The sequence below is a fragment of the Choloepus didactylus genome, chromosome 11, assembly GCF_015220235.1.
Source record: "Choloepus didactylus isolate mChoDid1 chromosome 11, mChoDid1.pri, whole genome shotgun sequence".
Lineage (NCBI taxonomy): Eukaryota > Metazoa > Chordata > Mammalia > Pilosa > Megalonychidae > Choloepus > Choloepus didactylus.
This window is the reverse complement of record NC_051317.1, coordinates 80402425-80430066: the sequence shown is the minus strand read 5'-3', so window position 1 is coordinate 80430066 and position 27642 is coordinate 80402425. Positions and strand designations below refer to the sequence as shown.

General features: G+C 36.4%; 1 protein-coding gene across 2 annotated transcripts in view; it reads left to right on the top strand.

The window, feature by feature from the left end:
* PLPP1 (phospholipid phosphatase 1) overlaps window positions 1-27642 on the top strand; it is a 164882-nt gene that overhangs the window by 33934 nt on the left and 103306 nt on the right. The window contains exon 2 of one of the 2 annotated variants that reach the window (XM_037798852.1): window positions 11345-11499. The exons of the other annotated variant lie outside the window; for it this stretch is intronic. Coding sequence (XP_037654780.1) covers window positions 11345-11499 — 155 coding nt within the window. The remainder of the gene's footprint in view (window positions 1-11344; window positions 11500-27642) is intronic. 2 annotated transcript variants of the gene reach the window in all.

The following is a 27642-nucleotide window of genomic DNA, read 5'->3' as shown; positions in this document are numbered from 1 at the left end:
ATTAAATTCTTCTTATGTTACACATTTTGGAAGTACTCTCTCTCCCTCACTGAGATCCTGGCTGGCCTTAACTTTTCCTGCTTCCTGGTTCTAGACATCTTCCATTTGCCCTTGTGGATCTGCTCTCCTTCATTCTCCACCCTGCCCGCTGTGCCAGGAGTTTGACTTTGCCCTTTGGCTTCTAGTTGGGTTTGGACAATGAGAAGCACTGGCAGGAGAAGAGTGGGGTTGTGATATTTATTTTCTCAGCTCCCTCCTGTCAAATAATGTCTTGTTGGTTCTCCCAGAGGTCATAGTGCTTGACAAGTGGCCCACTTTGTACCCTTTAGGCCTAGAGGTGGTAGCCACTTCAGGAGTTTGCATCATCTCTTCACTCTGCTTACTCCTTGTAAATAGTCCCTGTGTTAAATTCTCCTTAAGTAATCCAGTTTGGGGATGCTGTCTGGTTCCTGCTACATTCTCCAAATCCTCTAAGCTTCAGTCGTGCTTTCAGTTACAGCATGTTATAGTCCTGTAACACTTATTCCCGCCCCCCCCCATATTAGTTAGGGTTCTGTAGGGAAATGGAATCAACGAGAGATATCTGTAAATACAGGATTTTATAAAAGTGTCTCATGCAAGTGTGGGTATGCACAAATCCAAATTCTGTAGGGCAGGCAGCAAACTGGCAACTCCAATAAAGAGGTTTGATGAACTCCTCAGGCAGTGAACTGGCAACTTTGATGAATGTGTTCGATGAACTCCTCAGGAAACGAATGGGCAACTTCGATGAATGCCTCAGGAAATGCTTCACTGGTTAGCTGAAGAAGAAGTGAAGGTCCTCTATCTGCTTCGCTTAAAGTCTTCAACTGATTGGATTAAATCCAGCTGATTGAATTCTCTCATTATGGAAGACATACCCTTTGTTGATATAATCAGACACAGCTGCAGCCAATTGACTGCTGATTTAATAAACCAGCCTTCTGGTTCATTAACCAGCCACAAATGTCCTTGAAGTAACGGTTAGGCCAGTGCTTGCTTGCCCAGACACCTGTGTACAGTTACCTGACCAAGTTGACATGTGAACCTAACCATCACAGTCCATCCCTTGTCAACTTGGCAGTTATACACATCACCATAAACCATACTTTATCTCTAAGTAGAGAACAGTAACAGATGTATATTTCACCTGACAATACTCCGCTGTCCTGCGTACAACCGGAAATGCACTAAATCTCTCCAGAATAGGGTGCAAGTCCTTGGGTGACACTAACTCTCTTAAAATTGATTTCCTTTAACTTAAATACTGCCAAATGAACAATACAGCTTGTGTCATATGATAAGGGATAAGACAGAGAGGAAAACAAAGATACTTGCTTTACAGACAAACACAAAACATACTCATAACAAAAAAGGAGGAAATATTCATGCCATAATAGTCCTCGCTTCTGTAACTGGTTATATGGTCGTAGATTTACAACGTAAACTAAAATCTCAACCTCATAGGGTGTCTGCTGTTAAAGTAAAGACATTGATTGGAAAAGAATGGGATCCTGAAACTTGGGATGGGGACATACGGATTGATAATAATGGCAGTGAGGACATTGGAACCCTGGATTCTGCTGAGTCTTTTTTAAATATACCTGTAGTTGTCTGTCCTGAGGAAACAGTCCCCCCACCTCCAGTCTACCCTGAGGAGTCTGCCATCCATCTTCCACCTAAAGAGATTAACCCTTCAGTGCCTGCTAAACCTGTAATCACCTCCCCTGAGTAAGCAGCCCTCACTCCTTTGTCTGGAGAGATTAATCCTGTTTCACAAGATGAAACTGCAACAGAATTTCCTGAGGTAAATGGCTTGAGGGATACTTCTAATTATTTTCATGACCCACTGTGCCGGTTTGAATGTATTGTGTCCCCCAAATGCCATTATCTTTGTGGTCTTGTGAGAAGACGTTTTGGTGATGGTTGGATTTGCTTGGAATGTGCCCCACTCAGCTGTGGGTAATGATTCTGATGAGATGTTCCCATGGAGGCATGGCCCCGCCCATTCGGGGTGGGCGTTGATCGGTGGAGCTATATAAATGAGCTGACTCAGAGAGAGGGAACTCACTGAGTGCAGCTGTGAGTGATGTTTTGAAGAGGAGCAAGCTTGCTAGAGAGGAACGTCCTGGGAGAAAGCCGTTTTGAGGCCGGAGCTTTGGAGCAGACACCAGCTGCCTTCCTAGCTAGCAGAGGTTTTCCGGACGCCATTGGCCATGCTTCGGTGAAGGTACCTGATTGCTGAGGTGTTACCTTGGATGCTTTGTGGCCTTAAGACTGTAACTGTATAGTGAAATAAACCCCCGTTTTATAAAAGCCTATCCATCTCTGGTGTTTTGCATTCTGCAGCATTAGCAAACTAGGACACCCACCCCCACCACCAGTCTTTGTTTCAATGCCTATAACTAGACTAAAGTCCCAACAGGCCCCAAAGGGTGAGATACAAAGTATGACCCATGAGGAAGTATGATATACTCCAAAAGAACTGTACGAGTTTTCCAGTCTATACAGACAGAAATCAGGAATATATATGGGAATGGATAGTAAGGGTATAGGATAATGGTGGAAGGAATATAAACTTGGATCAGGCTGAATTTACTGATACGGGCCCACTAAGCAGAGATTCCACATTCAGTGTTGTAGCTTGAGGGGTTGAAATGACGTTAGCAGTTTGTTTGGGTGGTTGGCTGAAATGTGTATCAAAAGGTGGCCAACATTACGTGAGGTTGAAATGCCAGAACTGACCTGGTATAATGTAGAGGAGGGGATTCAAAGGCTTAGAGACATTGGAATGTTAAAGTGGATTTATCATGGAAGACCTGCTCACACACCCCTGGAATGTCCAGAGGACACACCTTTTACCAGGACTGTGAGGAATAAGTATGTGAGACTAGCTCCATCATCCCTGAAGAGCTCTGTAGTCACCCTTCTTTGTAGGTCATATATTACTGTGGGAACTGCTGTCACTGAGCTGGAATCCTTAAATACAATGGGGATAATCGGATCCCAAGTCGGCAGAAGCCATGTGGCAGCTGGGTTGATAGAGCGGTGGAATGGCCTGTTGAAGACTCAATTACGTGCCAACTATGTGGCAGTACCTTGCAGGGCAGGCAGCAAACTGTTCGATGAACTCCTCAGGCAGTGGACTGGCAACTTTGATGAACGTGTTCGATGAACTCCTCAGGAAACAAACGGGCGAGTTCGATGAACGCCTCAGGAAATACTTCGCTGGTTAGCCGAAGAAGTGAAGGTCCTCTGTCTGCTTCACTTAAAAGTCTTCAACTGATCCAGCTGATTGAATTCTCTCCTTGTGGAAGACATGCCCTTTGTTGATGTAATCAGTCACAGCTGCAGCCAATTGACTGATGATTTAATAAACCAGCCTTCTGGTTCATTAACCAGTCACAAATGTCCTTGCAGTAATGGTTAGGCCACTGCTTGCTTGACCAGACACCTGGACACCATCACCTGGCCAAGTTGACACATGAACCTAACCACCACACCCCCTTTATTATTTATTTAGTTATTTTTTTTAATTAAATTCAGTTTTATTGAGATGCATTCACATACCATACAGTCATCCATGGTGTACAATCAACTGTTCATAGTACCATCATAAAATTGTGCATTCATCACCCCAATCTATTTTTTTTTAAATGCAATTTTATTGAGAGATATTCACACACAATACAACCCATAAAAAGTATACAGTCATTGGCTGACATTATCATCACATAGTTGTGTGCACATAATTTTTAATTCCTTTTTGGATAAATGTACAGAATTTAGATTAGTGAGTAGAATGTCAAAGACTTTTCTCATTGGTACACTTGAGTAGACTTAAGTATCATTACCAGAAATATCTGAATGTACAATTTCACTTGCATTCAGGACTATAATTTTTCCCCTTTTTCATCATCTGTTAAGTATAACATGGTAGTGGTACTACAGTGTTCTGTCTTGCATTTATTTGTTGATTAATGAAGTTGTGCATGTCCAACCCCGGGCCACTCGGAAGTTCAAAGAGTGAAAGAGCAAGATATCACTGCCTGATCGAAGTTGATAACTTCAGCATAGTAAATGTAATTAATATCACTGAATTGCATATTTGAAAGTGATTAAAATGGGAACTTTTATGTTGTTATATATGTGCCACAATAAAAACTAAAAAAACAAACCACAGAATCATACAACACAGAATGAACCCCAAAGTAAAATATGGACTTTAGTAAAATACATGATTCTAATAATATTGGTTCATCAATTGTAACAAATATACCCTACTAATGAAAAACATTAATAACAGGAAAAACTGGAAGGGGGAGGGTGTATACAGGCACTCTGTACTTTCTGCTTAATTTTCCTGTAAACCTACACCTGCTTTGAAAGATCAAGTCTACTAACAAAAAAGTTAACTTCAAGGACAAGTATAGAAATTGGTCAGGAGACTGGAGGCCGCCATTCAGGAAGGAAACCCTTTGTCAGCATCCATGAGGCAGGTGCTGTGTGCAGGGCCAGACCCCATGTCAGTGGCATTTGGAGGTACTCAGGAATGCAAATAGGCTCACTGCTCTACAACTGGCATGCTCCTTAGAGAAGCTGAGCCAATACTCTCCAGGGAACCATGGGGAACCACCATGGGTTAGATATGAGTCTGAGATGCTGGGACAGTGTTGAGTAGAGATGTCATCTGGTCAACCTGATCCAGTCCCAAGAACTCTTTGACTGTGTCCGAGCCTTACTTGGAATTCCACAGTGGCCATGTGCTCCCCCAACAAGCACTTGTCCCTTGAGGGGTGTCCTTAGGGCATACCTATTCCTTAAAGGCTGAAACTTAGGCACAGATGTCATACTTGGCATTCATTGCTCTCCCTGCTCCAGCCTGTCTCCTACCTCTCCCCTGCTTCATTTCATTCATCTTACCTGCTATGTAACTGGGGCTGAAAATCCTGAGACAAGACACCCAAACTCAATTATAAGTTTTCTGGTCCTTCCCTAGCCTTGGGCTGGGACTCCCTCCTGGTCTTGGCCTCCAGGTTATTACTATCCCACCCCCTGTCCAGCAAGACCTTCATCAGAATCACCTCAGATTCTTGGCTTGGGGAGCACAGTCGGGGTCCTCCCTCACACTTCTGCCAGGGAGTCCTCATTTCCCTGCTTTAAGGGCGACTCTTCTCTGACCTGGGTTAGAGCAAAGCCAAGGAGTCCCGATGCCCTGGAGGGTCTCTCTCTGGTTTCAGCAGTGGTCCTCATGGGTTCCTTCCCTTCCCAGTCCTGCCTGACTCCCATTGGAGACCCCCGCAGGGATCTCCCACCAACGAACCATGAAGTTCCACTCTAGGGCAGAGAGTATGTGTGTGTCCTAGGCAGGCTGGGAGTGAAGACGGGTTGGGGAGAAGAGGAAGAAGCTTGGTTATCCTGTTGCCAGATTCGTTTCCACATTTCCAAGCTGCTGTTCTTTTTTTTTTTTTTTTTTTTTTATCTTCATTTTATTGAGATATATTCACATACCACGCAGTCATACAAAACAAATCGTACTTTTTATTGTTCACAGTACCATTACATAGTTGTACATTCATCACCTAAATCAATCCCTGACACCTTCATTAGCACACACACATAAATAACAAGAATAATAATTAGAGTGAAAAAGAGCAATTGAAGTAAAAAAGAACACTGGGTAACTTTGTCTGTTTGTTTCCTTCCCCTATTTTTCTACTCATCCATCCATAAACTAGACAAAGTGGAGTGTGGTCCTTATGGCTTTCCCAATCCCATTGTCACCCCTCATAAGCTACATTTTTATACAACTGTCTTCGAGATTCATGGGTTCTGGGTTGTAGTTTGATAGTTTCAGGTATCCACCACCAGCTACCCCAATTCTTTAGAACCTAAAAAGGGTTGTCTAAAGTGTGCGTAAGAGTGCCCACCAGAGTGACCTCTCGGCTCCTTTTGGAATCTCTCTGCTACTGAAGCTTACCCCAATCTATTTTTGAACATTTTCCTTACATCAGAAAGAATCAGAATAAGAATAAAAAATAAAAGTAAAAAGAATGCCCAAATCATCCCCCCATCCCACCCTGTTTTTCATTCAGTTTTTGTCCCCATTTTTCTACTCATCCATCCATAGTCTAGATAAAGGGATTGTGATCCACAAGGTTTTCACAATCACACTGTCACCCCTTGTAAGCTACATTGTTATAGAATCGTCTTCAAGAGTCCAGACTACTGGGTTGGAGTTTGATGGTTTCCGGTATTTACTTCTAGCTATTCCAATACATTAAAACCTAAGAGGTGTTATCTATACAGTGCTTAAGAATGTCCACCAGAGTGACCTCTCGACTCCATTTGAAATCTCTCAGCCACTGAAACTTTATTTAGTTTCATTTTGCATCCCCCTTTTGGTCAAGAAGATATTCTCAATCCCATGATGCCAGGTCCAGATTCATCACCGGGAGTCATATCCTGTGTTGCCAGGGATATTTACTCCCCCTGGGAGTCAGGTCCCACATAGAGGGGAGGGCAGTGAGTTCACCTGCCGAGGTGGCTTAGTTAGAGAGAGAGGGCCGCATCTGAGCAACAAAGAGGTACTCAGGGGGAGACTCTTAGGCACTATTATATGCAAGTCTCGCCTCTCCCTTGCAGTAACGAGCTTCGAGCTTCGTAAGGGCAAGTCCCATGATAGAGGGCTCGGCATATCAAACTGCCAGTCCTTGTTGAGTTCTTTTAGTATTTTTTTTTTCCATTTTTCTTTCCTGGCATTGTGGATGCCACATAATAGGAACTGAAATGTTTGAATAAGTAAGGATGGGAGATTTTGAGGAGGATGGACATCTGAGTTTCCCTGTGGTATAGCATAATTACTTATTTAGATGTTTGAAATAAGAACTTTTGAGAAAGTAGGGAAGGTAGTGGGTAGGCACTAAAGTCAATATAGTCACTTTAAGAACTTCCAGATTTTTATTCATTCTTTTCAAAAAGTAAATATATCACTTGTTTTTCTTTACTTCTGTTTCTACAGAGCTATAGATTAACATTGTTTTACTTCAGTATTTCTGTCTCTTTAAAATGTATTTTAGATTTATTCATTTATTCCATTAGAATATTTTGTTAGCGTCATGTCTTTGAGGATGTATGCACTATATATATAATGGGAAGATTTCAATTATCACTTAGTTGGAGGAGAATATAGGAAACACAAATATACATCTATACATGGATCCACGCATTCATTTATTTCTCTTTCTAAACACATCTTAGAAGGGACACACTAAGAGCAAACATACAGTAGCTAACAAATATGTTTGGCAAGACTGAAATGAATAGGTGGCACTGTCTGTCAGCCATGTCCTGATAGGAAATAGATGGCACATTGAAACTGAATTAATTTGAGGAGGCTTGAATGAAGGTACAATTCACAAATACATGAGCAGAGTTTAGAAAATCAGCCCATGATTTTCTAGCTAGCAACAGAGAGAATGGCATATTTCCCCTTAGACCTGAGGGGTAAAGTGAAGGAGTAGTTACTGGAACCCCAAGAGGGGAGCTGTGTGTAGAAGGCCACCTGACTGGAGCTGTGACTTCAAGTAGAGGGTCAAAATCCATGGTAACCTTTCCAGAGGGAAACCAGAGAAATACATGCCTTGTCCCACACTCCTTCTGCCCTTTCACTCCTGCCAATGCCTTCCCTCCCACATTGGCCAAACCTGATTGGAAGGCAGAGGGTGAGAGAGCCCATTATGCAGTCTGAGTTAGCCTTCTGAGGCAGAGTGCATCCAGGGTAGAGAGTGCATCAGAAGGATATCAGGAGAGAGTTACAACTTTTTTCTTTCTGGTAGTAACATACACATGAATTGTTGTGAATCTATTACAACAAATGAAAGCTCATTGTAAGATTATTATAGAATTTTAAAAGTGACTTCTTTTAAGGATATTTCAATTAAGAGACGTATATCCTAGAATTATGATTAAGGGTCAAAAATAATATCCTTTAGATAATAAGGAAAGAATGTACCTGTCCTATAAAAGGGTTTATTTTGAGAAGAATCTTCCTATAACACTAACTTTAGCACAGACCTCTCAATCACTATCCTAAAAAATTACCATTGACAATGATCTCTATAGCAGACAAAGAATATTCCATTGCTTTTTGGAGTGAAAAAAGCAATTCTATTCATTCTTGGAGGATAGATGCTGTGTATGTGTGTATGTAGTGACACATATGAGCAATAGGGGAAATCATTGTAACATATTTAATTTGAGAAAGGGATTCATACTTAGACCATGACAAACCAATATTGAAGCCAATGTTGAAGTTTTTTTGTAAAGATATTGTTGCTATGTCAGTGGAGATGGTATAATATATTCTCTCAGAGTTAGACATATCCTTGATGTCTTAGCATTTGACGTCTTAAATTTATGTAGATTTATATTTGTTAGGCTAAGCTACCTCCTTTGGCTTCTGAATCACAATAGTGTCATTTTTCTCTGTTGTTCATTCTTTTGTTAAAGAATGACCAGTATGTGCTGATCACAGTGCTGGGTGCAGGAGACATCGTAGCAAATGAGACAGATGTAGCTCCTGCCCTCCTGGAGCATGTAATGCTCCTTTTTTCCTCCCTTTCTTACAGTCTCTTTTCATGACTTAACTATGCATACTAGATCTTAACTGATTGCTCTAGCTCTGCCAGTGTTGACTTTACGTTTTCTTCTGAGGTTTCCTTCTCCTGTCTTAAGTTACTATATTTAAATGCCAACAATTTGCACATTTCTCTCAACTTCTGATTTTTTAACCTGAATTTTATTTAATTTTATTTATGTAGTCATTCCATAACTTTTTATTCAGAGCTGTGTGCCCAGTGCTAAGAATGCAAAAATGACAGTCTGTCCTTATGTTGCTGTCAGACACACAAAAAGCAATTGAAAATACAGTGTGATAGATGTATGTGTACAGGGGACCATGGGACAGACAAGGGAGTGCCCGACTTGGACTTGAGGGAAATTAAAGGGTGAAGTATCTCCAATAGAGGCTGAGCATGTACGAAGGTACCTAGGGTTTTTGAAAGCTTGGTATATTTGGTCAACAGCAAATGGCTCAGGGTAATTGGAGGCTTGGATGCATGGAGGAGAGTGGAAGATGAGACTGAACATTTAGGAAGGTGCCTGGTCACCCCAGAGGCAATATTTTCAGTAGTAAACTAATTTTTTTCTGCCATAAATCAGCTTTCCCTCCCAACTTCACATTTCTGTTAATGGGAACATCATTCTCTATACTTCCAAACCCTGAAGTCTCCTTTTCATGTCTGTCCCAGCAATTGCAGTCAGTTATCAAGTTGTGTCATTTCTGTATTCAAAACATTCTTCCATGAATCCTTTTCAATTTTCACTATCAACACATTACACTGGATTATTTTAAAGCTGCATTAAATGCTTCCCTTCTCTTTTTGTCTTTTTTTTTTCTCTTTTTGGGAAGTTAATTTCTAAAACCCCTCATTTTATTATGTTGCTGACACTGAGCAAGAAGGGACAGTGATATTTTATTTCCTGTAGAATAAGTCCAATTTCTTAGGCCAGTATTTTAAACCCATAATCCTTTCTAATCATAAAAATCTCATGTCTTGTCACTCCCTTTAAAAACCACAGAAATGCACAATTCAGAGAAAATCTGCATCGGAGAAGATTTTGTTCCATTAATCTTGAGTTATTATTAATACAACATTTATTTTATATTGAATGAGCTCATGCAAAGTGCAGGTTGCGCCTCCACTCCAGTCATCTCTCCCTTGCCACAATTCCAATCTGTTCATCTAGCCAGATCACTTGCCTCCATGGGAGTCCCTGTGCACTGATTGTCTGGTTCCGCCGATTACTGGTTTTGGCAAGGTTCCTCATTTCTCTAATCTTCAGTAACTTGATGTGAAAAATGGCAGTTATACCTACTTCACAGGGTTGAGATAAAGGTTGAGTTCATTTACATAGCCTAGTGCTTGGCATGTGTGAGCATGCTATAAAATGTTCCATTCTTTGGAAACTCCTTGCTCATGCCCTCTGTGCTGGTGTTGTTGCGACCCTCACGCTGCCCTCGCATTCACCGACCACCAGATGCTCTCCTTGTGCTCTTTTTGTCTGTGATTTACCTGCTGTTTCACCTTCAACTCGCTTGCCTCTTCTTGAATAGTCTTTTCTAACTACTCCAGTTCACGTTGGCCTCTGAATTCTTATAGCCCTTTATTTTTTAAACCATTTTAGTAATTAATCCTATTTTCTGCCTTTTATGGTATTTATTTTTAAATTTACATCCAGTAAATTCACTCTTTTTGGTGTGCAGTCTTGTGTTTTGACAAATGTGTAGAGTTGTGGAACTATCATCATAATTAAGGCACAGAACAATTTTATCACCCCCCAAAATCTATCTTGGTATTGCTTTTTAAACAATTTTCTGAGTATACATTCTATTTCTACATGTACAATTCAGGCTTTTGAAGCTAGTATTTGTTTTATATTACTTTGTCTCCACTATGTATGGCTTATCTTAGTATTGAGTGAATAGGTGCTTGAACATTTGAATTGTGTAAAACAAACCCTAAAAGGGTGATGGTAAAATTTGAAAATAAGAAGCAGCTACTAATTTATTTAACTTCTTTGGTCTTTCAGGGTCATTTTGTTAGGGTGAAAATTTTCAACTGAAAAATTGTTCCTGTATAACCTGTTAAAGTGGTTTTGAAGCATTTCCAGGGCTAATAAAAGCTGTTTTTTATTTGTATTTGGAAAACAAAGGGCTTGTTCCTTTCTGTTTTTATTATTAAATATACTTATGGTTTCTAATATTTTTTACCCTTTCAATTCTAATGTGAATAAAATGTAGTACATCTTTCCCCCCTTGACTGCATTTAGATGTTATGATGTGATTGTTAAGTTTATTGAGTTTTGCCTTTTTTTCTTAAACATATTTAAGATACTGAACAATTCAGTTAAAAATGAATTAGTTACAAGATGTAAAATATAAAACCTTCCTGTTTTCTCAACTTTATTTTTTCATGGGCCAAGTTTGCTCTCTTTCCTAGGGATTTCTTTTGTGGCTTATCCCTAAAATCAGAGGTCAATACAAGTTAGTGCGTTTATACTTCAACATAAAGGCAGGGTTGATATGGACAAGTGAATGTTGCATGGTTTCTCTATTCTTCACTCTTGGGTATTAATGGGGTATTGATCTTTTGCCATTAAGGGCAAAATAAGGTTAAGATTTGCATCCCATTCAGTAGACTTTACTTCCTAACAAAGTTAATTGAATTTAATCATATGTGTCTTTTTTTCCCTTCCCCAACAGCTTCCATGCCTATGGCTGTTCTAAATTTGGGCCAAATATATCCATTTCAGAGAGGCTTTTTCTGTAAAGACAACAGCATCCAGTATCCGTACCATGACAGTACCGTCACATCTACTGTCCTCACCATAGTGGGGGTTGGCTTACCCATTTCCTCTGTAAGTAAATTAATTAGTAGGTAGTGATGATTTTGTTGTGCTGGAGGTGGGATGAAGTGATGAAGTTGGGGTGGGGGTAAATCCACAGTATGATCTTCACCAGTGCTGATGTGGTGAATGATTGCTTTAGGCATATACCCACTATTTTAATCTGGGGCAGTGTTTTTCTGGTCAAAGGGGGATGTTACCCCAAACAGCTTGATATCATCATGAGGAATTATAGAAATTATTTTAGAGTGTCAGGCTTTATTTTAAATTATTTGGACCAAATCCTCTCAGTATGCAAATGGAGAAACTTAGACCAGACACTGGCTCAAGCCCAGTAAGCTATTTTATGGCAGAGCTGAAACTGAGGTTAGTTGGTTTTATCATATTATTAAATTGGAAGTAATCTCTTAATGGAGGCCATAAAAAAGGCCTTTTGTTTTGAGAAAACAGAAGAATATAAATACATATGCAAAATAAAATCCTCAGAATGTATCAAAAACTGTATCACTGTTTTTAAGCAGCTGTACTATCTTTTAGGTTATTAATCAGTTTGTAGGATAATATTGGATTTCATATTTTAGAAAACTGGAAACTTTCCTTCCAGGTTAAGATTTACAAACTAGGTTAAGATTGGCATTTGGGATGTTGTGCTTACTTTATACTTTATTTTTCCTGGGTTCTGATTCCTGAACCCTGCCCTTTGTCTTTTTATGTGACTTGACTTATTAGAAATACAAGAGAAGGAGCAGAACAAAATATACCTCCCTGAGTGTCCTGGAAGTGCAGCAGGTCATGCCATATTTCTCCTTTGACCACCTTTCTCTCTCTTTTTTACCCAGATCCTTGACTTAGAAAATTTTAGTGTCTCACTAAACCGAGTAGCCTTGTTCTACAATACGACTGGCTGGCTTTTCTTTCCCTATTCTGCCCCCAAACTGACTAAGAATAATAACTTAGTTCTTTGGGTTTCCATTTCATATCTGATTTTATTTTGTCTTTTTGGCTAGTAAATTTCTATTTTTGATTGTATGAGCACATTATTCAGAAGGTAAAGGGGACTTGGATTTTACTATGTTCCAAGATATGTCAAGTATTTCTATATATAGTCAACCTGTTCTAATTTGAGTATAACCACTTTTATAGAAGTAAAAAGGAGAAAAATCTGGGATTTAGTTTAAGGAAATATATAATTTTTCCTAAGAAGTAAATTCCACCATAACTGGTAACTTCTGTTTTAGCCATCAAGCATGTGAAAGGATATGCAGGAAAGCATACAGCATTGCCACTTAAATGATAATAGACAACGTTACTGTACTTCTACGAAATACAAGATACTTACTGTAGCCGTTATTCTGACTAGCTGATGCCAGCTGAAGTCTTTTCTAAAAAAAACTGCCCCTGTGTTTGAGTAGATAATTGCTTGAGGATCAGGAAGTTACTTGTAGTTATTTGACTTGGTATCTTTCATCTTTTTCTTTAAAAAGTTTAATTATAACAAATACCTATTTATGAATTAAAATTATTATTTAAAGTAAAAAGGAAAAAAAACGACCTTTTTTTCTTCTGTCTGAAGGTAACTGCTACTATGTTTTGATGTTTTTTCCTTTGGCTTTACAGTTTTTTAGATCATTATGAGCACACTGTAAATTCAGTTTTGTGCTTTGTTTTTTACTTATCTTTATAACAGATATTTTTTAGTTATAAATATCAAGCAACTTAGACCAGACTTAAGGGCACTGAGGCTAATTTTTTTTTTTTTTTTTTTTTTTATGTAGTAGAAAAAGACTTGGTGTGAATCCTTATGCTCTCGGATGTTAATTCATATGAGGTTGCTATTGGAGACTCCAGAATTGACCTGGAAAGATTTTTTAATACAAACTCATTTATATTAAAAGAAGTAGTTTTTGATGAGTTCCTGGACCTCAAAGATGGTTTGTGAACTGACGTGAAGGGATTCTTTCAAATCTGTAGGATAGATTTGTTTGTTTCTTTGTTTTAATAACTTGTATGTAACATCATTTGTGGAATTTATTTTGTATAGAGTGAATTTTTTATGTTTCTTTATTATATATATATATCTATGTATATTTACATACAAATATATATACATACATACAGATGCTTCATAATTTGAGAATGAGTAATACAGCTTTAGGTGGTAGAAAATCACAGTTGAAAGCAGTGATCTATTTTTACAACTTCATATCCATAATCTTTTTTTCATGAATTCTTTATTGTTTTTTCGTTAGCTATCAGAAGAGATGCAACATTCAGAAAACTATAGATTTTTGTATTCTTTGGCTTAAAGTTTCTTTTTGGGTTTTTATGATCCACTTGGTATTTGACAACAAACTTCCCCCTCCCTATTTTTTTTTTTTTCCTCATGTAGCTACCTTCTTCCTCAGCTATTCTTTATACATCTGCTTTTGTAAACTTTTACATTTCTGGAAAAAGGTAAAAGTCTGAATCTGTATGTAGACTTTGAGAGTAATGATAGATCTCAAATCCATATGTTACAGTGAATAAATATACATTTTCTGGGTTTAGAATTTACAGTTTGGGAATAGAAGACTCTTCTGTATTTAATATAGATTATTTTAAATTGACTTAGTACTGATTGTAATTGCTTTTCTTAGGACTTAATTACTCTATTATATAACCTTTTGGTAAAAATGTTTAGCCTAAAATAATAGTATAGCCAATGCTGTTTTTGTGGACAACTTATAAAACTCCTGGAGAGACATAGTAACGCACACTGCATCATTACAAACTCTGTATGTGAATGTATGTGAAAAAGGCTTAATTACTTGATATATATAAAATACTCTTATAAATTAATGAGGAACAGATGAACGTCCCAAATTAAAATGGGAAAGGAGGCATGAACAGAAAGTTGCCAGTGGAAGAAAAAAATTGGCAGGGAATATGAAAAAAAAGCTTTAGCTTTCGTATGCAACCAAAGAAGTTTATATTAAAACAACACTGAGAACACGATTTGGCCTGTCACGTTGGCAAAGGTAAGAGCTTTCCCAGTTGGTCAAGCATGGAAAACAAGTACTCTCATACATAAAGCTGGGAGGGTATAAATTTGTGTTAAAAGACTATTATATCATTCACCCAGGAAACAAATTTCAAGGATTGTATCCTAAGAAAATAATAATAGTTTCATGCAGAGAATTAGTTACAAAAATGTTCATTGAACATTATTTTTTATGGCAGAAAATTAGAAACCAATTAAGTGTTTAGCAGTAGGGGACCAGTTATATTATGTTTTCCCCCATGATGAAATATTACGATATTCATCCACTTAATAATTTTTGATGGTATTTATTGATATGGAAAGACTTTTGTAACATACTAATTGGGGAGTGTGGGCAAAGGTTAGTAATTATTCTCTCAGAATAGTGGGATTATTGATATGCAAGATTAATTTCATCTCTTACCATTTTTTTCCTCTGTTGAACACATACTGCTTTTCGAAGAAGGAAGGCTATTTTTAATTTAAAAAAAAATTAGAAATTATCCCGTTTTCATTTTGATACACCTGAATTTTTTGTCTTAAATAAATACCCATTTTCATGTAGTCCAGAAGCTTTGCTCTTTGTGTGAGCTTGGGTCTCTCTGTCTCCAAGAAAGCACCAAAAGAAAGGATTCAAATAAAGATATTTTGAGAATGTTCAAAACTCCGTTCCTTGTCCTGGCATTCAGCAGCCTCTGTGGTGCATCTGTAGGCATTTAACTCCTTCAAGGCAGAAATTTGTCTTGCAAGGCTTTGCATCTTTTACTATGTAGGCATCATCCCTTGAATGCAGTTAAGCACTCAGATGTTGGTTGATATAATTTAATTTTATAAAGAAGCTTTAGATTTTCCCTTTCTTTTGGTCTGTCAGTCCGTTTACTGGCAGATGAAAGCTTTCACCCTAGTACAGGTGTTTATATCTGCTATTGTTAACAATGAACTTCATCCTAAGTGTGTCTTGTACATTATGATATTAGCTTATTATAGAAGATATGTGATAGATGGCTATTCTGATAGTTGGCTGTGTAAAAATACCTTAGTATGCATAAAAACCTTTATCCTGAATTAATTTAAACAAATGTATTATTTGAAACCCTAGTCCATCTGCATTGATTGGAATGTTTGTATAATAAAATTCCCTTACAGGGTAGCAACAAACAAGATAAGATTTAACAAAAGTCTATGAATACTGAAACTTTATATATATATATATATTTAGATGCTGTGATGTTGGAGTGGCTGGAAGGAGGTAAATGACATGGTGGAACTGTAACCTATAACATTCTTTGAAATTTGCTCTATAGCTACTTGTTGAATTGTCCTTTGAAAGTCTTCACCTTTCTGTATATACCCTTTATTTCATAATAAGGAAAGAACTGAAACTGTGGAACTGTAACCCATAACAGTTTTGGAAATTACCTATATAACTGCTTGTTGGGTTACACATCAGAAGTTAACACCTTTCTGTATGTACGTTAAATTTTACAATAATGGAAATAGTTGAAGTTGTGGAACTGTGACCCGTGACATTCTTTGAACTTTGCTCTCTACTTGTTAAATAGTACTTTGAAAGTTATCAGTGTTATGTATGTATGTTAAGGTTCACGATGAAAAAATGTAATAGAGAAAGAAAAAATAAAACTCCCTTACACACTGGGATGTGGATTTTTTCAGTTTTTGGTAGGGAATTTTAACAAAATCATTCTCAGTGATCTTAGTGAAAAACACAGAAATGGTAATAGCCTCTTAAACCAAAATGTAGAATAATGTACTTTGGATTGCCATTTTCAACTGCTGTGGTATGAGTTAGCGTAACAAAAACTGTCTAGCTTTTCCATAACATTAAGCATGTATACTTTTCTAGCATTGATGTATTACTCAGATTTTTGCTGTATTAGTGTAACATATTAAGTAGGTAGTGTTCACATTTTAAAAGGATGAAATAAAACTTGGAAGACGAATTTTCTTTTTGGTGGTCAAACCACTCCCAAATTAAATCTTTTTTAAAAAATTACTTTTACTCCTTTATGGCTGGGGAAAAAACAAGTCCAGGAGAAGTGTTTTGTTTTTGTTGTTGTTGTTGTTTTAATTGTTATTAAACACTTGCCTCTGGAAAGTTTGAGATTTGATAATGTTTGGGAAAATAAAGGAGATCGTTTATATTGATGTACGAATTTTCTAAAGTTCATTGTTTTTGGCACATATTCTGAAAAATATTTCTTTAGGGTGATTCTCCCAAAGGAGATAACTGAGGCCCAATTTATATGTATATATATACACATAATTGTCATAAAATGAATACCAGATTTATCCCTCAGTGAAGCTGGTTTTCTTTGTTTAAAACTGTGCTTTTCATGGCACCTTTGGAAGAGGTTTTTCTGTCTTCTTAAAATAAAAATGTAGTGAGTGCTTAGACTTGGTATGTTAAGTATTTGTTTACAACCATTTTAAAAGATACTCAAGAATATTTTGATAAATTATTAATACATACTGCATGAATATAAAGGGAAAAAAGTTATATAAATATTGAGTATATATAGTACTAATAATGAAAAGTGAAGCTCATTTCAAATTAGCCCAGTTTATTAAGTTTTCCCAAGTGCTTTGGCTTTTTGAAGGACTCATTGGAAAAAATACCAGCTCATAAAATCTTGTTCTTAAAAAGCCTTTTAGGTTCAACAAGTTAATAGTTCCAGGGTAAGTTATGGTATGTTTGCCTCTGCTAAGGTTAAGTGGTTAAACTCTGTTGCCTCTTGTGCTAAGTTCAGCTCCATTAAATGAGTAGACATTATGTCCTAACTTTTCTACTCCATGTTTCTTGACAGATCTGTAGGATTTGAATTGGTTAAGTGTTATTCCTAGATGAGATCTCTGATTTTTGAGAAATCCTGAAATATCTTTCTACTGAATGAGCTTTGTCATTTAATTAATGATAAGTGACAAGATGACATTTGGAATTAAAATGTTCATTTTGCTATTACCAGTAATAATTGAGTCTTCTTACCATCTAAACTTGCAGTCATAGTTTTCTCCCCTTGCTTTCACAAGCAAAAATGACATGCTTACTTTATTTGTTAAACATTGAATTGGCAAAATGGCCACATATAAATATGTTTTGATGGATATGCTGAGATTAATATGTACAGTTAATTAAAAATACATGAAAAAGGCAATTTATCTCATTTCCATTAATTTAATTTATTTTCCTCTTTCATAAATTGTATTTTGAAAACTTCAGCTGGTGATGTTATATATTTTACCTCTTTAGGTCCTAAGAAATTGGTTGTACTAATGACATTGTTTGAAATTTTTTTGCAATTAAAAATAAATATGCTCATATAGTCTAGTAAAGTGTCAAAGGTCTTTCACTAAATAATGTTACTAATGGTTGCTACAAATGGTTACCCTCATAATTAGTAAATATTAGTATCATTATGTACTAGGAATAAGATTATCTAATAAGTTATAAAAAGTAAAGTTTGAGAGATATGCTTCATGTAACTTATCTATTAACTCATTATGTAAGCATCTTTGTTCTGACTTGAGATACTGGTTTTTAGCAATGAAAAGGAGAGCAAAATTGTTTGAGAGTTTAATAAGTTAGTAAAAACATTTAATTTATAACACTTAAAAACCTAGTGGAGACTTAAATTTAAAAACATAATAGTACTTACAAATCACTACAGGGTTTCAGTTATTTAAAATGGAAAAGAAATGGAACTTGAATCTTGTAGTCCTTAGTCCTATAATGAAAAATATATATGTGTGGGGTTTATTTAGTGCATTTTATATAAGAGCTCATTACTATTTCAAGTTATATTATATAGTAGAGCTTTAATGCATCTGAAATTTTTTGGCAAGGTGAAAAACAAAAGGTTGAGTTTAGAAGCAGTCTATAATAGTGAAGATTTTATCTAAATTATTCAAAACTCTTGGGGCCAGAAGTTTTTGAATTTTTGAAAGGTTATATGATGCATGTATTTTATGTAGCACTCTCCTCAGAGTCTGGGACAATACATCAAAGATATTAATATTTATGCAATGAAACATAACTAGTCACAGTATGTGGGTAAATAAAGACGGGTTGTTCCCTCATTTGCTCAGATTAGGTTTTGCCATCAGATAAGCTCAAGTTGGATTTTTGGTGCCAAATGTTATGAAAGATCTAGGTTTTTGAGGACTGTGGGTCTCAGAACAAGGAATTATGGGCCTTTTAGTGAAAGCTGATTGAAAATTTAAGTGAATTTAAAAAAATTCCAAATTTGGTTTCCGTTGAGGAGTGAGACCTCTGGTTAAAAGAGTAAGCTTAGAACCTCCTATCTGCAACTAACTTATTTGTGATGGGAATACATGATTAGTGAGATAAGCATGTCCAATTTAGAACAGTGATTTTCAATAGTACCTTATTCAGTAATTGTGAACTATGAACAGGAGTAGTATTCTGGGAAGAAGCTCCTCATGAAACACATCAGTGTTCCCCTGTAGCTACAAATAGCTTGTAGCCATTTCTGGCTTCCTAGAAAGTCAGCTAATAGTCTATTGAAGTCAAATTCCTTTAGATTTCACCTTTAAATAAGAATTAAAAAAATCTCTACATCTTTTTTGTCATCTTTTTTTAAAATGTAATTTTACTGAGGTATATTCACACACCATACAATTTATCCAGAGTGCACAGTCAGTGGTTCAAAGTATCACCACATAGTTGTGTATTCATCACATATTTGTGCTTTCATCACCATGATCATTTTTAGAACATTTGCATTACTCCAGAAAAAGAAAGAAAAGGAAATGAGAAAACCCCACACATCCAACACCCCTTAATCCCCCTCTTATTGACCACTAGTATTACATTCTACCCAATTTTAAAACTTGCAATAGAGATAGTTTAACTAAGACAGTGTAGTATTGTCACAGATAGCTATATAGATCAGTGGAACAGAACAACACATCCAGAAGCAGATCCATAGAAACATGGGCTACCAACTTTTTGTTTTTTTGTTTTTGCTATGTATTTGTACAATCATTATCAAAGATCTCGGCTATTGGATTACAGTTCAACAACTTAAGGTATTTCCTTCTGTCTATTCTAAAACACTAAGCACTAAAAAGAAATATCTATATACTGAGTCAGTATTCACGGTCTTTTTCCATTATCTCTAAGCTTTCACATTTAGGATGAGAATGAGTTAGGATACTTAAGAATGGCATTTTTCTGGTATGTCATGAACCTGTGTTTCTAAAATGACACAAAAATGGAATTCTGTACTACCTGTGGGAAAGAAAACTTTTGGTTTCTGTGCATCTGTGTTTGGACTATGAACAGTCAGCATCAGCTGGGAGTGTAATTTTAAAGTAACCTACTTTCAGAAGAAGGCTCCCAGTTGCTGCCTCTCTGGCACCAAGAGTAGGCAGCAGCGAGGAATCTGTTTAATCAGATGACTTTTCAATAGCTGTCTTGGCTTAGAGAGCTGCACGTGAGGGAAAAACAGTCTAATTTTGGATCTTGTTATATCTAGGGGGAAGATCAGCAGGAGATCATTGGCAGGACAGTAACAGTAGGGAGAATGGCCTAGTAGTGATTCATTTATTTTCTCAGTTGAGGAATATATGAGAGTTTGAAGCACCATGAAATAGTAATATGTTTACTTAAATATGTTTGTTAAATATGATGTGTTCAATCAGATACATTCTTATACTTGAGTGTTGATCTTCTGACCTACTTAAAAGTATTCTTTTGTACCCTGTTAAACTTTGGGAGAAGAATGGAGATTGCTATCAAATTAGGCTTTCTAGAACTTAAGGGAGTATACCCTTGTTTAATTCTAGTAGCACAATACCTCTTTCCAGCGTGGCAACTCTGTTCCATGGGACCTGCTAAGAAAATCATTGGGTAAGATAATGAAAGGGCAACTGGGAGGGAACCCATTTTGTTTACTGTATAAGTTTGCTTATGTCCCTTGAAAATATTTTGAGATGGGTGCTTATTGTTTGGTTTATAATTTTTGCACACAATGGTGAGTAGAAGACTGTGTTTGTTCCATCATTTATTGTCTATTATGTATGAAGCATTGTGCTAAATATGTTCTAGATTTTCTCAATCCTTATAGCAACTCACTGAGATTGGTAGGTATTTCTTTTTTCTTGAAATTTTAATTTTGAAATAATTTCAAACTTATAGGAAAGTTGTAAAAATAATACAGAGAACTCCAATATGCCCCCAACATGGATACCCACATTTATCAACTTTTAACATTTTGTCACATTTGTTATATCTTTCTTCCTATCTGTCTGTCAGTCTATTTTCTAAGCCTTTGAGAATAGATTATATACATCATGCTCCTTAAAGACTTAATACTTCCTTATACATTTCCTAAGAACAGGGATATTCATTTATATACCCATCTTAAGTACAGCTATCAAATTAAAAAAATTTATGTTACCATTGATATAAAGCTTATAGCCTATATTCCAGTTTTTTCATATGTCCCAATAATATCCTGTTGTGCCCTTTCTCTTCCATTATTAGTACAGATCCAGCCTAGGAATCTGTATTGCATTTAATTGTCATTGTCTCTTTAGTTGCTTCTTTTTTTTTTTTTTGCTGTGGTAACAGATGCATAACAAAAAAGAAAAATTTTCCATCTCAACCACTCCCAAACATACGATTTTCAGTGGCTTTAATCACATTCTCAGTGTTGTGCTGTAATTGCCACCATCCATTATTGAAACTTTTCCATCACCCCAAATGGAGACCCTGCACCCATTATTCATTAATTCCCCATTCCTCCTCTCCCCACCCGTACTAACCTGTACTCTACTTTCTGTCTTTATGAATTTGCATATTCTAGTTCTTTCATTTAAGTGGAATCATACAATTATCTGTTTTTTGTGTGTCTGGTTCACTCAATATAATGTGTTCAAGATCTGTCCATGTTGTAGCATGTATCAAAACTTCATTCCTTTATATAAATAGTATTCCATTGTATTTATCTGCCACATTTTGTTTATCCATGTATCTGTTGATAGACGTTTATTTGGGTTGCTTTTGCCTTCTGGCTATTGTGAATAATAGTGCTGTGAACATTGGTGTACAAATATTTATTTGAATCCCTGCTTTCAAAACTTTTGGTTATATACCTCAAAATGGAATTGCCAGGCTCTATGGTAATTAGTTATATGTTTAACTTTTTGAGGAACTGCCCAAATGTTTTCCACAGCTGCTGTACTGTTTTGCATTCCCAGCAACAATGTACAAGGGTTCCTATTTTTCTGTATCCTTGCCAGCACTTGTTATTTTCCATTTTTTATAATAGCTATTCTGGTAGGTATGAGGTGGTATCCCTTTGTGGTTTTGATTTGCATTTCCCTAATGGCTAATGATGTTGAGCATCTTTTTATGTGCTTATTTGCCATTTGTATATTTTCTTTGGAGAAATGTCTATTCAGGTTCTTTGCCCATTTTTACATTGAGTTGTTTACCTTTTTGTTGTTGTAATAGTACTTTATATGTTCTGGATGTTAAACTCTTACCAGATACATGGTGTCCAAATAGTTTCCTCCATTTTGTTGGTTGTCTTTTCATTTTCTTAATAATGTTCTTTGATGCACAAAAGTTGTTAATTTTGATGAAGTCCATTTTATCTATTTTTTTTTCTTTTGTTCCTCATGCTTTTGGTATAAACTTTAAGAATCCATTGCCTACTACAAAATTCTGAGGATATTTCCCTATGTTTCTTTTAATGGTTTTATAGTTTTAGCACTAATGTTTCAGTTCTTGATCCATTTTCTGTTAATTTTTGTGTAAGGAGTGAGGTAGGGGTCCATTCTCATTTTTTTTGCATGTGGATATTGAGGTTTCCTAGCACTATTTGTCGAAGAGACTATTCTTTTCCATTGAGTGGACTTGGCACTCTCAATTAATTGGCCATAGATGTGTGGGTGGTAGGTTTTCATCTTTTATAGTTAAAAACAAGAACAAAGAGAAAAACAAAGTTCACTGAATGATTTATCCCCAAGTATAGCAAACCACCTTGTCGTTTTACTTTGAAGAAAGACATTGCCAGTTATTCACCTTTTACGTAGCAATGAAATGCTTTGCCCATATCTCTTTTCCTGTTCTTTTCTCATTGTCTATATTAATTAGGATTTTATGCTTTTCTCTGGATCATAAAACAGCTGCAGAAGAAATCTTGGTTGCTTATTGTACTTAATGTGGTGCAGTAGCCTCCTTAGCTATCTTCCAAGAATAAGTTGATCTCCCTTCCCCACCCCCCAATTTAATAAATTCTCAGTTCTTTGAACTTTTCTATTCCAGAGACCCTGTTTGCTCTCTCTCTCTCTCAGCTTACCTTCCATGGTCATACTCTAGATGTTGCCATTACTAATCACTTTAACTAATACTTAAAATCTGATTTAAGGATTCTGTTCTCTGATCACCACCTTCATGGAACTGGTTCCTGTCAGTCACTGGCACTTTGTACTTTATTAAATCTCGTGGTCTTCATCTTATTTGATGTATCAGCAGCATTTAAAAGCCATTTAAAGAATGTTTTATTTTGAAATAACTTTAGACTCAAATAGAAGTTGCAAGAATAGTAGAGTTCCCATGTACCCTTCACCCAGCTTCCCCAATGGAAACATCTTGATATAAAGCTGCAGAATTATAGAAAACCAGAAAATTGACATGGGAACAATACTATTAATTAAACAGTAGACTTTATTCAGACTTCATCAGTTTTTACTTGCTCTACTATTTTCATGTATAATTCTATAAAATTTTATTACATGTACAGATTTGTGTAAATATCACCATAATCAGAGTTTGGAGCTGTTCCGTCGCCCCAAAGAAATCTCCGCATGCTATTCCTTTATAGTCACATCCTCCCACAAACTGTAACCCCTTGCAAACACTGACATCTGCTCTACCACTGTAATTTTGTCTTTTAAAGTATGTTATATAAACATTTTCATATTGTATATATCCTTTGTTTTCTTTTATTAGAGAAGTGGGTTTATAGAACAATCACGCATAAAATACAGGATTCCCATATACCACCGTATTGCATGTATTCTTTTGAATTTGGCTTTTTTCACTCAGTGTAATGTCCTTAAGATCCATCAAAGTTGTTGTGTGCCTCAATAGTTTGTTCCTTTTTATTGCTGAGTAGTGTTCTAGTATATGGATGTATCATACTTTATCCATTCTCCTAGTGAGGGATATGCTAGTTGTTTCCAGTTTTTGGCTATTACAAGTTTGAACATCAGTTTACAGGTTTTGGATGAGTGTAAGTTTTCATTTTTCTAGGGTAGATACCCAGGCGTGGGATTGCTGGGTCCTACGGTAAATATGCCTAACTTTCTAAGAAACTGCTAAGCTGTTTTCCAGAGTGGCTGTACCATTTTGCAGTTTTACCAGCAATGTATAAAAGGTCCATTGTTGGGCATCTTTACCAGCACTGCTATTGTCACTATTTTTATTTTAAGCTATTTAATAGGTGTATAGTGTGATATCTCATTGGGGCTTTAGTTTGCCTTTTATTAATGGCTAATGATGTTGATGTTCAGTATCTTTTCATGTGCTTATTTGCTAGCCATGTATCCTCTTTAGTGAAATATATGTTCAAATCTTTTGCCTGTGTTCTTGCCAGATACGTGAGTTGCAAATATTTCCTCCCAGTCTGTAGATTGTCTTTTCGTTCTTTTAAAAGTGTTTTTTGCAAGGCAAAATTTTAATTTTTTCCGTATTTTCTTTCTTTCACAGATTGTGCTTTTGGTGTGTGACATATCTAAGAATACTTCACCTAACCCTAGTTTATTGAGATTTTCTCCTGTGTTTTCTTCTAAAGTTTGTAGGTTTTCATTTTATATTTAAAGCTATGATCCATTTTGTGCTAATATTTATATAAGATATGAGATTTAGGTTGAGGTTTGTTTTTGTTTGTTGGTTTTTTATTTTTGCCTATAATCCAAAAACGTGATGAAAACACTCTCCTTTCTCCACTGAATTGCCTCTGTACCTTTATAAAAAAATTAGTTGGCTGTGTTTGTACTTTATCCTGTCCAATTAATATATGTGTCTATCCTTGCACTGATACTACAGGGTCTTGATTACTATAGCTATATAATAAGTCATTAAATTGGGTGTTAAAAAAAAAAACAAAATAAAATATAGCCTTTTTTTTCCTTAAAAAATTTTGGTAGTGTGATTCTTCCAACTTTATTCTTCTTTTTCAACATTGTTTTAGCTTTTTTAGTTCCCTTGCTTTTCCACATAAAGTTTAGAGTCAACTTGTTTATTTCTACCAAAAATTTCTGCTGGAATCTTGATATGAATTGGATTAGACCTATCGATCAAGTTAGGGTGAGCTGGCATCTTTACTTTAAGTCTTCAATCCGTGAACATGACGTGTCTTTCCATTTATTTAAGTCATCTTTGATTTCTTTCAGTCATTCCTTTATTACAGTGTTTTGCAATTTTCAGTATATAAAGCCTGTATACATTATGTTAGACTTATCCCTAGGTATTTCATTTTTTAAAAACTGTTATAAATGGTATTGTGCTTTTAATTTTGGTTTAACAATTGTTCATTGCTGGAGTATAGAAATATGATAGATTTTTATGTGTTTACCTTATATCCTGTGAACTTGCTAAACTCACTTATTAGTTCTAGGATTTTTTTTGATCTATTCCTTGGGATTTTCTTTATTTTCCTCATCTTAATTCTTCCTTACTGGCTACTTTTTCTCATTCTCCTTAGTAGGTTTCCTTCTTTTCTCCCTGACCGTTTAATTTTGGAGTGTTCTGGGGAATCAGTCCTTGGGTCTTCTTTCCTTCTCTATTTATACTCACTCACTCCATGATCTCATTCAGTCTCATGACTTAATGCCAAATTTATATCTTCAGCCTGGACCTTTCCCCCAAACTTTAGACTTTGCATCAAGCTGCCTACTTTGCATCTCTACTAATAAGCAGCAAGATTGAACTCTTGAATCTATCCTTTTTCTGTGATGTACCTTCAGTCTTCCCCATTTAAGTTCTTGGCAATTTTAAGCTTCTGGTTGCAGGTGAAAATCTTGGGGTCATTGTTGACTCCACTTCTTCACACTCATATCCAGTGACTCTGTCAGCAAATCTTGTCGATTCTACTTTGAAAATAAATCCAGAATTTAACCACTGTAAGGTCTGTGTCTTACCTTCCCCCACCCCCTCACTAGTGCCTTCTGAAGAGTAGGAACTCAGTTAATCATTTAACTGAATGATTGCTTCTTTATTAAAGAAATGGTACTCAGGACTTTGAGATCTCACTTTATCTAGCTGAGAAGCTTTTACAAGGAAATGTCCTTTAATGTTGACAAAAATAATTATTTTTATGTCTTCCTTAAATTCTTAATCTTCTAATACAGATGAATTTCCTCAACCTTTTGGCCTGTATACTGAATTGCATTCAATGTATAATTAATATTAAACTGCTTGAAAGGTTTTCCTTTAAGATATGGTCATAGAGCTTACAAATAGGAAAAAGTTCCATTTATATTAGTTATAGTTTGCTATGTAGGTCTGAAAATAATTGTTTCTCAGTTTGTTAAAAGCCTACCTATAGTAAAGCTTAATGTTAATAAAATAATACTCCAGATAGACACTCCATGTACCATGAGAGTATATTATGTATAAGGTGATTGCTCTTAATGGTTTACAACCAAAGTGATACATTCATGTTTTAAGTAATAAAGGAATGTAATAGTCCAGGTATTTTTTTCAGTTATACAGAACTGGTAATCTTAGTTTTCTCTTCTTGGCTCTTGTTACTCAGTGTAGTTATGTAATTATTTTTGCTTCTGATTCCTGCCTTTTGTTTCCTGAACTACATTTTGTCATGTACCCCATGTACCCAGATCATGCATGAATTGGGCAGAGTCTCTCATATAGTCACCACATTTTCATTCTCTTAAATGGAAGCAGAAGGAAAAGAAAGACGGCATTGGCATATTCTTTTTAGAATCTTATTATGTATGATTACATTTCAGGTTCTTACTAGCATCTTTTGACAGTTTGTATTTTCAAAATGGACTCTTTGCTGCATGGAATTTTCCCCATTGGTAAATAAATAAAGGTAGATTTTCAAATGGCCTAATAGAGAAGGTAGACTAAATATATACACAGACCTCACGTCTCTTTAGCCTAGGGGCATAGTCAAGTGGCAAAATAATAATAAACCCATTTTTCTGCAGTCAGCCTGTACCTTTGGGTTCTTTGGGCTTCTAGGTATTGAGAAGAGTGTGATCCCTGAGATATTTCCGCAGATGGACACAATTCTCTCTGTTTGATGGGGTCTTATGATCTGCCAGGGGGGTCTTTGTGCCTTCCAGGGTGTTGAGGTAGTACTTGGCCACACATCAAATCTCAGGGTACTTGCTATCTGTGTCTGCATTTTTCAGACTATCGCCTTGCTGTCATGCCTGAGGCAATGTGCTTCCTGTAAGGACTTGCACCTTGGGATCTGGAGTTGCTAGGTCACTATCTCATGGGCATCTGATACTGGGTGCTGTCAGGTAAATAATTGTCTATCCATACGATAGAATACTATTCAGCAGTAAAATGGAACAAATGTTGATCCATGTTACAACATGGAAGAAGCTTAAAAACATTATTTTGTGGGGGCATTTAGGCAGTTTTCACTATTACTAGAAGAATTCCCTTTACATGTTGTAGAGCCCCTGGCCTGAGCAAAACACGCCTGCGGAGCTTGGCGCATAGCAGCCTGCATGACCTAGAGCAGCTAATGTTTAACCTGTCATCTCTGTAAACCAGTAGAGCAGGAATGTGCTGCTGGACTCTGTACCTCTAGAAGCCCGACATCCCCCCACCCCTCCCCCAGCCGTGAAGTGTTAAAAAGTGCTACAAAGCCCCCACCCTATAATCCTCCTCTCCTTCCTGCACAACGTAATCGATCACCACCCCCTATGTCACAAGACCCTGTCCCTGTGCTTATATTCTGGTACCCTCAGGAATGTCTTTGTCTCAAACCCTTATTACTAGCTCGGCCGGCTTCTTTAATTGTGGGATTTGCCTGCCTGCCAAATGCTGCACCTGCCCAGCGAGAGAGAGCCATTATGATCTCTACACTGTCCCCCTGTAA